The 12,110-nt window shown below is 37.1% G+C and overlaps 1 protein-coding gene across 1 annotated transcript; it reads left to right on the plus strand.

Moving 5' to 3' along the window:
• Nucleotides 1–790: 790 nt before the first annotated feature.
• Nucleotides 791–9,751, plus strand: LOC145979649 (uncharacterized). The gene is made up of 2 exons (XM_083112614.1): nucleotides 791–1,967; nucleotides 9,717–9,751. Exons 1-2 carry the CDS (start codon nucleotides 791–793, stop codon nucleotides 9,749–9,751), a joined length of 1,212 nt encoding a protein of 403 aa, XP_082968740.1.
• The last annotated feature ends 2,359 nt before the right edge of the window (nucleotides 9,752–12,110 follow it).

Genomic DNA, 12,110 nt, shown 5'->3' on the forward strand with positions numbered 1-12,110 from the left:
CATTAATCAGATACAAGTTAACAGATTTGTGCTAGTTCAAGCAAAAGTGGTTGACATTCAACTCCACGGATTTTCAGATGCATCGCAAGTTGCATATGGCTGTTGTTTGTATCTTAGATCAACAAATGAAAATGGTGAAACCACTGTACATTTACTTTGTTCACGTTCGCGTGTGGCACCTTTAAGAAGGATCACTCATCCTCGTCTTGAATTGTGCGCTGCTTTGCTGGTGGCGAAACTAACACACAAGGTGTTACAACTACTACAATTGGAAGTCAGTAGAATCACTCTATGGACCGATTCGAATATCGTACTGGCGTGGCTTGCATCACCTGCAAGACGATGGAAAACCTTTGTAGCGAATAGAGTTTCACAAATTCAAGAATGTTCTAAGCCTCAGTACTGGAAACATGTAGTGTCAGCACAGAACCCCGCAGATTTAATCAGCAGAGGGACAAATGTAGACACACTACACACCTCTCAAATGTGGTTTCATGGCCCTAATTGGCTATCACTTTCAACAATAGCATGGCCTTTGAGTCCAACATCGTCAAGGGATGATGACTTTGAACTCGACGAACTTGAAGAACAAAGAACAACTACAGTAAGTCTAGTCACAAATGCACCAACAATAGAATTTATCAGCAGATTTTCGTCGTTATTGAAACTTCAAAGAGTGATTGCATATTGTTTGAGATTTCTACACAATGCGAGGAACAAACAAGAGAAACACACAGGATCATTGTCAGCAAGTGACTTAAGATCAGCGTTGCATACTTGCATTAGAAGCATGCAACACGAAGTTTATGGCAAGGAAATACGAGAATTGTCTTCTAACTGTCAGGTGTCAAAGGATAGTCAACTTTTAGACTTGCATCCTTTCCTCGATGACAAGCAAGTACTCAGAGTTGGAGGAAGACTTAGACACTCGCAGTTACCATATGATAGCAAACATCAAATCATATTGCCACCGAAGCATCATTTAACTGAATTGATCATTCTTTCAGAACACCACAGGCTATTACATGCAGGACCGCAACTCCTTATATCTTCATTACGACAGGAGTACTGGATACCGAGAGCCAGACAAGTGGTCAGAGCTATTCTGCATAAGTGCCTCATTTGTTTCAAATTAAGAGCATCTGTTTCCAACCAACTCATGGGACAATTACCACCATCCAGAATACAGTCCACTAGACCATTTCTAAACACTGGAGTTGATTACGCTGGACCAATTATCATCAAGCCGTCAATCACTAGAAGCAAATCAAGGCTGAAAGCATATGTAGCAGTATTTGTATGCTTTGCCACCAAGGCTATACACCTAGAATTTGTCGGAGATCTCAGCACCAAGTCATTCATTGCTGCTTTGCGAAGATTTACGGCACGCACAGGAAAATGTTTGAACTTGTACAGCGACAACGGAAGAAATTTCGTCGGTGCCAATCGTGAATTACAAGACTTGAAGAATTTATTCCAATCATCAGACTTCAGCAAGTCTTTAGAAGACCATGCAGCTCAGGAAGAATTTAAATGGCATTTTCTACCACCCAATAGCCCAAATATGGCTGGACTTTGTGAAGCAGGAGTGAAGTCCATGAAACAGCACCTGAGAAGAATCGTAGGGAACTCTGCTCTCACTTTCGAAGAACTTGAAACACTCTTAGTTCAAATCGAAGCCTGTCTTAACTCCAGGCCGCTCACAGCATTGTCACATGACCCTACAGATTCCAGTTTTAAAACCCCTGGCCATTTCCTTATTGGTGCACCTCTAACTAGTTTTCCTGAGCCTAGTCTAACTAACGTCAAAGAATCCAGTTTATCCAGAAGGCAGAAATTGCAGCAGATGTACCAACAACTATGGGACCGTTGGTCAAAGGACTACTTGCATTCCCTGCAACAGAGGACCAAGTGGAACACCCAAAGGAAGAATTTGGAACCAGGAACAGTGGTCTTAGTGAAGGAAGGTCACCTGTCATTCTGCTCAAATGGCCGAACCATCTGAGTTGATTACGTTCAACTGTTTCTTGTAGTGTCTGAGCATTTAAAGATTGCCGAATGGTTTGATTCCTTATCCGATCTTTCCTGGTTTTCCCACTTATTCTTCGAAGGTACCTCATTTCCATTGTTTGTACACTTTGCAGGTGTTTTCCAGTCATTGTCCAATTTTCACTACTATATGTAAGTGTTGGTATATAAATTGTTTTATATACAGTGAATTTTGTTTGGGTAGATATTTCTTTTTTTGCCTATAAATCCTCGGTTTATCATTTGATATAGCTTTCCTGTCTTCATGATTCTATCTCTTATTTCTTCCTCTTCTTTTCCTTGACTGTTTATAATTACTCCAAGATACTTGAAATTTGTCACTTGTTCTAAAGTTTTGTTATTCAGTTTTATCTTATGGTTTGTCTTTTCTCTGCTAATTATCATTGTTTTAGTTTTCTCTATATTTATTTCCATATTCTTTTTCTTGAATTCTTCATTAAGAATATTTAGGTTATATTGTAAACTAGCCTGTGTATTAGCTATTAGTATAATATCATCAGCGTATATGAGCTCTGTTCGTTTAATTGATTTCATATTCCAGTATCCTACATGGAATTGTTTCATTTTCATATGGCATTCCTTTATTACTTCATCTAATAAGACTATAAATAGATATGGTGATAGTATATCTCCCTGTTTAACTCCTGTTGTTATTTCAAATTCCTCTGACTGGTGGTTTCTCGTCCTCACGTAGCATCTGCATCCTTTGTACCAACTTTGGATTGCTTTTATTAGGTTTTTATCCACTCCTTTCTTCTCTAAAGATTTCCATATCTCATTCCAAGGAACTCTGTCAAAAGCCTTTTGTAGATCCACAAAACATACATGTGCCTTTTTATTGTATTCTATTGTCTTGTCTGTTATTTGTTTGAGGGTGAAAATATGACCTTGTACACTTCTTGCTGGTCTAAAGCCTGCTTGACTTTCTTCTAATTGCTCTTCGACATATTTTATGAGTCTATTCTCCAGGATTCTTGAATATATCTTCCCTGGCACACTGAGCAATGAGATTCCCCGATGGTTTCTGCATTCTCTATTATCCCCTTTCTTGAAGATTGGGATTATTACTGATATCTCCCATTCCTTCGGTACAGTTTTCTTTTCCCATATAACATTCAGTAGGTTCAAAAACAGTTGTTCTCCAGCATTTTCCATGTATTTAAGCATTTCTGGTGTTAAACCATCATGTCCACTAGCCTTACCTAACTTCATTTTCTTTAATGCTGCTTTTAATTCTTCTACTTTGCTATCGTTTATTTCGTCTTCTTCATCCTCCATTTCTGTATCTTCTGTTCTTTCATTTCCTGTTTGAATGTGTGAAAATTTGTATATTTTAAGTATTCATTATACTTGTCGCTACTAGGTGACAGGACAGTGCAGACTCTGCTTCGGAGACTGTGCAGGGCGTGGTACATATCGGGAAATACCCGTACTGTACGAGAGAACAGCGAGAGACATTGCTACACGGTGGTCGACTCCATTCCAATGTAGTCTAGTGTCAGTGTGCATTAAATAGTATATATAATCAGTCCAGTGTTTAAATAAGAAACGCAACAGACAGTATTGTAGGCATTTTTGATATTTTATTTTTAATATTTTATTTTTCACTCCCTCTCACCTCCCATGCCGATAGGTGATGAACTTGGAGTTGAAAGGCATTGGGAGTGTCACTATTCATCTTAGCGACCCTGAAAACTATGGATTCCACACTAATATCGGTCGAATTCGACCAGGGGTGTCTTGAAGTTGAACCATCTGAGGAACATGTGAAACAAAAATGTTCAAATTCAATTTTGTCTTTACAACAATCATATCTAAGTTATCTTTCATTCCTTGAAATACAACTTCAACGTAAACTTTTTCTAAAACACCAAGATTATTACCATTTGCTGCTTTCAAGATGATAGGAAAATTGTGTATAGTGCAACCTCGCAATGAAGACTCAAATTGTCTACTGTCAATTAAAGTGTAAACAGAACCTGTATCCACTAGGAATGGAATCTTAGAATTGTTGACTTGTAAGTCGATAAACAACGATCCCTGTGTATGCCAAACAGAATCACTTTCTTTAGTAACGAAAGTAGTGAAAATTTCTGGACACTGAGCGTTACATTGGATACCAGCGGCGCCGTAATCAACAAATTCGCTCTTAGATTTTTGATCTATGGGAATGCACGGCACATTAAAATCTGAAAAATCAATGGATGATTCTCGGATTATATTTTTGAAATTGCTGTGATTGTTTTGTACAATCGTAGGTTTTGAATTAGCTGGAACATTGATAGATCTTTCATTGATATGTGTGTTAAGCACAATGTTTGTGCTAGAAACCAATTTGTTTTTGTTAGAATTGTTATATTCTCTCTTCTTGCAGGCTGTTAAGAAATGATTTTTTCTTTTTACAATATCTGCAAGTAGCTCCGAAAGCTGGACATTTTCCATTAGGATGAAAAGAATTACAATTATCACACGGTTTACCAGAATCATTGTTTGATTTGTTACCAATATTCCTTGTATCAGTTCTATTTTGTCTGATGTTCATTCGAAGATTGCCCTTGTACCTGTTTTGGATTTGCGAAGTGAATTCAGTCGGAGTTTCAGAATGTTCCACAGCATTCTTTGAGTGACTTTGGTTAACAATTCCCTCATTTAATTCTAGCTCGTTGAGATACATGGCCGTATCTATTGCCTTTTTCAAGGTCAAATCAGGATGTGATAACAGTCAGTCTATTTCTAACGTGCACACTTCTCATACCAAGAATAAATACGTCGCGACACATTGAATCAATGAGATCACCAAAATCACATTTTGAGGCTTGCTCTTTGATTTGCACAATGAAATCAGGAATGCTTTGATTATCTTTCTGTTTAATTAGAAAAAAACTTATGCCTTTCAAGTACGAGATTCTTCTTGCACTCATAATGGCGGATTAATGTTTGTTGAATTTGAGCAAGACTGAGCTCTGATATTGATTTAGGTTGTATGAGATTGTATAAATCAGCATACGTTCTGTGTCCAATTGCTGCTAATAGAACATGTTTAGCCTTATCATCGGGAATGTCTGAAGCTTTCCAGAAATGCTCGAATCTATCGAAGTATTGTTTAATACTTTCCTGCTCCCTGCAGAATTTAGAAAATTGAGAAAACTTTTGCATTGTGTACAGAGATTCTTACCTCCAACAGACAGCTTGAAGAAAAATCACAAGAAATATGTAAAATTACGAGAAGTAAGTATCAAATGAAGTTTCCAAGATCCTCGTCGCCATTGTTGAGTTTTGGGTTCTTTCAGTTCTTCCGTAATCCAGAAAATGGAGTTAAGAATAAGACAGTACTTGTAACACAAACAAAAGTGTATAATTCCGGAACACAGTAATAGAACAAGTACAACAAGTTACATATCGCTTTAATCGGAGAACGGCTATGACTTTCTAGACATACATGACAGGAACAATACACAGACTGATAACAAACAACATTTAGTAACCAGGTCTGGCTTTCACTGCTGATGCAGATCAAGTCCGGCGTATATGTTCAATTGGTATACGACAGTAGCGCGATGTGCTAACCACTCCGCCACGAGGGCCAGTAAGTCTATTCATACAAATTAGCTAATATTATTATAATAATGAATAGGTCTAAATGTAAATTGACAACAAATATATATATATATCCGCATCACGACTGCAGCTCAAGAAAAGTTGGGACAGACACTAATATAAATAGACTGTCCCGTCTAAATCGGAAATCTGTACATCTGGTGGCCTTGCATCTATGGATATATAACTAATTTTACCCAATATTGCAGACTTCAGACTTCTGGGCCTCTCTCTTCACAACAAACATATTCATTTATGCATGGACAACAATTTATTTTTTTCACGAATTTGAGAAATTGTCGATGTTATTTTCGTAGCATTTCATAAGTTCACATTTAAATATTAGTGGGCGGAGTGTCCCTTCATCAATTTCATCATTTCATCATTCATCCTCATATTCGAGGATAGCGAAAAGCGTCAGAAAAGCGAAGTGAAATACAGGGTTTCTATAAATTAATTGTACAAAAGTAGCCGTTAATTGTGAAGAATGTGTATATGTAACAGAAATGGTTTATACATCAACGAATACAGCTTATCTTCAATTTTATTGTCGCACGTCATTTCCTTCCAGTTGTTAGTTTCAGACGCCACCACTGGAGGCGTGAGCGTTTGTTTCTATAGCATTGCACCAGTCATCATGGAAACGTACACGGGAGCAGAGCGTGCGCAGTGTTGCGTGTGGTTTCACGAATCCCGATTGCCTATGATTTCATTTCCCAACAAGATGGTGCACCTCCGCATTTTCATAAAGAAGTATCCGCCTACCTCAATCGTGAAGTACCGACTTGGATTGGTCGTGGTGGAACGATCCGTGGCCACCTCCTTCGCCTGATTTGTCCCCATGGATTTATCTATCTGGGCCTACATTAAAGAACGTGTGTTTGTCCCCCTTCTTCCCAGCAACGTCAATGAGCTGCGGATCCGGATAACGCAGGCAGCTGCAACTATCGATGCAGACATGCTTCAAAGGGTTTGGCAGGAAATCGAATAGCGCTGGGACATTTGTCGTGTGATGAAAGGATCACAAATTGAACACTTGTAGAGCAAACTTGAAGATATGCTGTATTCATTGATGTATAAAACATTTCTGTGACAAATACACTTTCTTCATAACTAACGGTTACTTTTGTACAGGGTGGAGTATTTTCGACTACACAGTTTGAGGTTGGTAACACTGCAAAACAAATGCATTGGCAGGGCGGTTTCCTCCTGCGTCGTGTACACTGCGACTTTGGATTTCAGTAGAAATGGAGCGTTGGCCTCTACAGCAACGTATGTTTTGTGTGGAGTAGTAAGTGTTGACGAAGTCAATTGTAACGGTTCAGCCTGCATTCCGCAGGGAGAATGGTGATCAACAATGCCGTGGACGAGTTCCTAACAGGAAAACAATCAATGAATGGTGGAAACAATGGCGTGAAGTTGGAAGTGTTCAAAATAAACCGCATGGTAGAAAAAGAACAGTCAGAACACCAAAGAACAGGGGTCATGCGTAGCTTTCAAGACCGTCTTGCACAATGTGTTGCCTGCCAGGGACGTCATTTGAAATATGTTATTTTCAAGAAATAATTATGTGCACATTGTTCATGTATACATTTTCTGTAATCCAAAGGTGCAAAGTTTGTTCTAGAAATGAAAAATAAAAGTAAATGTAATCAGTAAATCCTCTGTCTTCATTATAAAATAGGTAGTCGAAAATGCTCCACCCTATATAACTAATTTATAGAAACCCTGTATTACAAATCGATCAAAAGAGAATGCTACATTCCACTGTCGACATCTATTCACGACAAGGCTGAACTAAGACAACAGTGAAACTCCCTAACGAGGCACCCAAGAACTTCATGTTCTCCCGACTTTTGCAGTAGGTTTATAGTGCGCAGAGATAGTTCAATGCACAGCATAGAAGATAGCAAACATTCAGCATTGGAGAGATAAGACGTCTCTTGAATTAGAACGATCACGCAGGATGATTGCAACTGCTCTCTGCAACGTGCCACCACTCGTAACTCCAGGGTATGGAGATCCGAATTGGCAATACACCGCTCCTTGCTCCGGCTGGTTAGTTGGAAGCACCAGTTCTCACCGAGGGATCGGGATGAAGACGACCCACATTAATCCAGGAAGGAAACCATCGAATTGCGACACGTGACAGTAAATAAAATTAAAACACTTTATAATTAAAATGTCCAAAATATTTAATCACGAATCGCGAGCGTTCATACTGATTCGCACAAGTTAAAATTATATTTTGTTGGGTGATGCACGCTCGTAGGCAGTGATGAGCAACTTATTTAACACGAGAGTCCGCGCACCGCCTTCACAGTTAATAGCAAGACCTCGCGCAGCATAACAGATTGTTCTTACTATAATACAAACTCATAACATAAAATAACACAAGAAAGACTGATAATTTATATAACACGTCAATGTTAATTGGCGATAGTAACTAAAGTTCAAGTTGGCAACAATTAAAAATGCCAACTTGGAAGTTTTTACATTACGTAGCGTGGTTTCCCCACTCCTAACATAAACAGCCAATAGGAAAACGATATTTTATTGAATACGAGAGAGAAATATTTTGCTATAATATTACAATATTAAACTATATAGAAATAACTAAACTGATTTTATCAAATAATTCATATTTGCCCTTGCACATACGAATTATTAAATAAAGATTTAGTTTATAACGAAGACAAATTACTTCAATCTTGTACATTGTTGAACAAAAATCGATATGAAGAAGAAATGTATTTAACATGTGCTTAAACAACAAAATTTTCGTGATAGATAGTAATAATCCTAGCCATTTTGGATTTGAAAAACAATGAAAACGTTGTATATATTACTTGTGATAATTATTAGCCTATAAATTCTGAATAAATGTTGCAAAAATACGCGAATAATATTATAACATAAGATAAAACGTAAATATGAATGAATTATGAAAATAATTAATTGTAGATAATTTAATTCAAGTTCTTAACTTGAAAGTATACGAATAAAGTAAATGCCAATATACGACTGAAATCTGCCTAACATGGCGGTCGTTACACCTCTATCTGAAAAAAAAAAAGGAAGACGAGCGAACTAATTTCAATTTCCATCACAGATTCCTGAATTGACGACTAAAAGTGGTAAACATTGTTAGTGCCAAAAGCGAAAGTGTTGGGAAATCGTATCGTTCCGCACATCAACCCGTAAAAACGTGCACACTAGTGACCTCTTTACACGCCCTTTGAACTACTTAGAGGGACACCAGCCACATTTCACGTTTACCACTTTATGAAGGATGTCACATTTCACAGTTTAACGTGGAAAACGGTGTTTGAATTATTGTGGCACTTACAGCGTTTACAAATTTTAGTCTTCAATTGTTTTTCCAAACACGTAACTGCGTACACATTAACTGAATACTCTGTCAAATGAAGGACTCCGGTGTAAAACATGGTGACATTTTGGTCATTTCTGAGTTCATTAAGAAAAAAGGTTATCGGAAGCTATACTGTCGATAAATTGTTTTCGTGTTGTGTTTACCAATTTCAGAAAGCTTCACTGAGTTCAATGCAAGTTGTAAGACATGGCAATTTTACTCGATAATTGAAGGATGGCACTTTTTTTGTAACTCAAAAATGACCAAAATGTCACTTACTATGTTTTACACCGGGCCATTCAAATAACAAACTGTTCTTCATGTATTTAATCTTATGCAGAATCCTTTATGCAGAGTGTCGGAGGAGACCACTAAGTTATATTACATAGAACATATTATATTGTACACATTTATTTATTATAACAAATGTATTTATCTATTTACATTATAACATATGCGAGCACACAAAATCGAACAATAATATCTTACACCAATATGTGTAGAAATATTAACATTTCCATAATTTAAGATATGATGTTTTATTTATGAACTGTAACCTCCTTTGGACATTAAAAGCTAATAATTAACGGAATCATTTTTGTTAATTCAATCGACATAAACACAAGGCTTATGACAATAATACAATGCCCAGTATACTATATATTAACTTAACAAACTATGTTTCTACTTATTGCAGGTTCTATTGTGGCCTTAGAATACGTCTTCCTGTAACAGCGCAGATGAAAATACGATGCTTCCAAATCAAGGATTATGTCATAAAATTACTTTCTTTCTCTCAATTTTATTATTTCAAAGTTCAACCAGTTTCCTCCCTATAATACCTGAAATTCAAGTGGAAAGATACCTTGGAAAGCTGTGTTCTAAATACTTTCCGTGGGTAGATTTCGTTTCAGTATTGGACGCATCAAATAAAAATCATTTATCGTTAGAGAAAATTTCGCGGCGTGAGTTGAAACGTCTACCTCTTATCGTGGCAGGACATCGCGACACCTGGAACCAAAGTCTGCATAAAGGGTAAACTAACGGTGTGATTCTCCTTTTGGTCGAAAACGTTGAATCTCTCTTGGAATGGGCAGTTTATGTGAGAATCCAAGGGATGATTCTCTTCTGGTTGTCGTACTAAACTCGGGCAGTAGAGAGGAGACGAGTGAAATATTTCAATTATTTTGGAAGGAGAAGATATTGAACATCGTTTTAATTCGATGCCGATATCAGTTGATGATTGGGAGTGAGAAAACAACCAACGTCAGTTCTAAAATTGGACTTCAATTTGTTGTGTCAAGATACAATCCATTCCTCGATACTAGTTATTATGGTGCAGTGATCCCAAAATGGCTGTCATTACAAAAACAAAAGGGTCTTTAATCAATATAGATCAAAATTATTATTTTGGCTCTTCACTGCATATTTGAAATGGTTGTAGAAATCCAACATAGAATACAACAAGGTCAAACAAAAAATGCGATCACTGCGTTACCAATTCGGTTTTGATGTATTTCATACGGTATCTGATTGTCTGCTACCACGAAATAGCTTTCTGGAATCTTAACCGCTCTCTTGAAAGGAATCTACTACATTTCCTATGAATATGAATACATTTTTCGTGAAGTGAATGAGAATTGAATCTTGTACCATTGTCACAGAAGTCGACAATGCTACCCTCATACCACATATGCCACTTTTATACATTGTATTTAATTTCTACTTGTAGACATCATTGTTTATATAGATGTATATTCAAGAGTTCATAACTTTAACAAAAATTTGAATATTTTCAAAACAAATGAGAGTTTTGTAGGATTGGCGATTGTTTCCACCTAGACAGTTTGAGATATATCGTACTAAGGTTTTCATCAAAGACTTTTATAACATACGTGTTATATTGTGTTCGCTATCAACCATACAACTGCGTTATTTTTTCTTCTAACGATAATATTAAAAATATTGTAATATACATATTTCTTGGTTATCATCGCCCTGATAAAACATAGTTTTGCAAGACACATAGTGAGAAAATATAAATTACTTGGTACACTGTTCCATGCAGTGAATGGATGTTCGTTCATTCGTGTACCTGTCTACATTATCTACACTCATTGGTTGGGAATTATTTTATAATACAGTCGTAGGTTTGTTGGAACATTATCGAAACGTCCATGCCTTACTAGGTAGAAACACTGAATTCGTAGCGTGGGCAAATTATTTTATACATGTATGTGTGTGTGTGTGTGTGTGTATACATATATATATAAGATCCTTAGGAAAATATTTGGACCTAAAAGGGATGAGGAGACAGGTGAGTGGAGAAGGCTACATAATTTAGAACTACATAATTTGTATTCATGTCCAGATATTATTAGAATAATTAAATCAAGAAGACTTAGGTGGGCAGGTCATGTGGCGCGAATGGGAGAGGAAAGAGGAGTTTACAGGATTCTTGTTGGGAAACCTGATGGTAAGAGACCTGTAGGAAGGCCAAGACGAAGATGGATGGACAACGTTGAGATGGACCTAAAGGAAATCGGTAGGGATGGAGAAGAGTATATAGATCTTGCTCAAGATAGGGACAGATGGAAGGCCTGTGTTGCTGCAGCCATGAACCTTCGGGTTTAAGAAGGCTAGAGAGTTAGTTAGTTTATATATAAATGCAGCAACATAGAGGCAGCATAAGTGACGAATAAAGCATGTGAGTGTTAATAACAAGAAATTTGCTAGAGAACGAAGCGGCATAGTTCAATTACAAAGGAAATAATGCACCCTCTCCCCCGTAGTTGCTTGGAACTTTCATGGGCTTGAAAGTACTTAGTTTTCTATCCTTAATATACTATTCTATACTTAAATACTTAATTTTCTACAAAATTATATAGAAGCATGGACGTCCAGAAGGAAGTGCAAGGATGGTCGCCACCCCCTCCTCTTCTGGAAAATGAATGTTGACATAAAAGTACCTATTATTTCAGACGTATGAGTTGATTTCAGTCAAAGTAATTTACATCCATTATTATAATAGGGATGTAGGAACGTGATAATTTCAAACTCAAGTGGTGTTTTATGAGAGGGCAACATTATG

This window comes from Lepisma saccharinum, chromosome 26 (genome assembly GCF_977018435.1).
Source record: "Lepisma saccharinum chromosome 26, izLepSacc3.1, whole genome shotgun sequence".
Lineage (NCBI taxonomy): Eukaryota > Metazoa > Arthropoda > Insecta > Zygentoma > Lepismatidae > Lepisma > Lepisma saccharinum.

Bases quoted from the DNA above. Each gene is read 5' to 3' on its own strand.
- LOC145979649 (XM_083112614.1), top strand. From the start codon at position 791: ATGCAACACGAAGTTTATGGCAAGGAAATACGAGAATTGTCTTCTAAC. The intron at 1,968-9,716 runs GTCACCTGTCAT...TACTTATTGCAG, and splicing joins AGTGGTCTTAGTGAAGGAAG to GTTCTATTGTGGCCTTAGAA.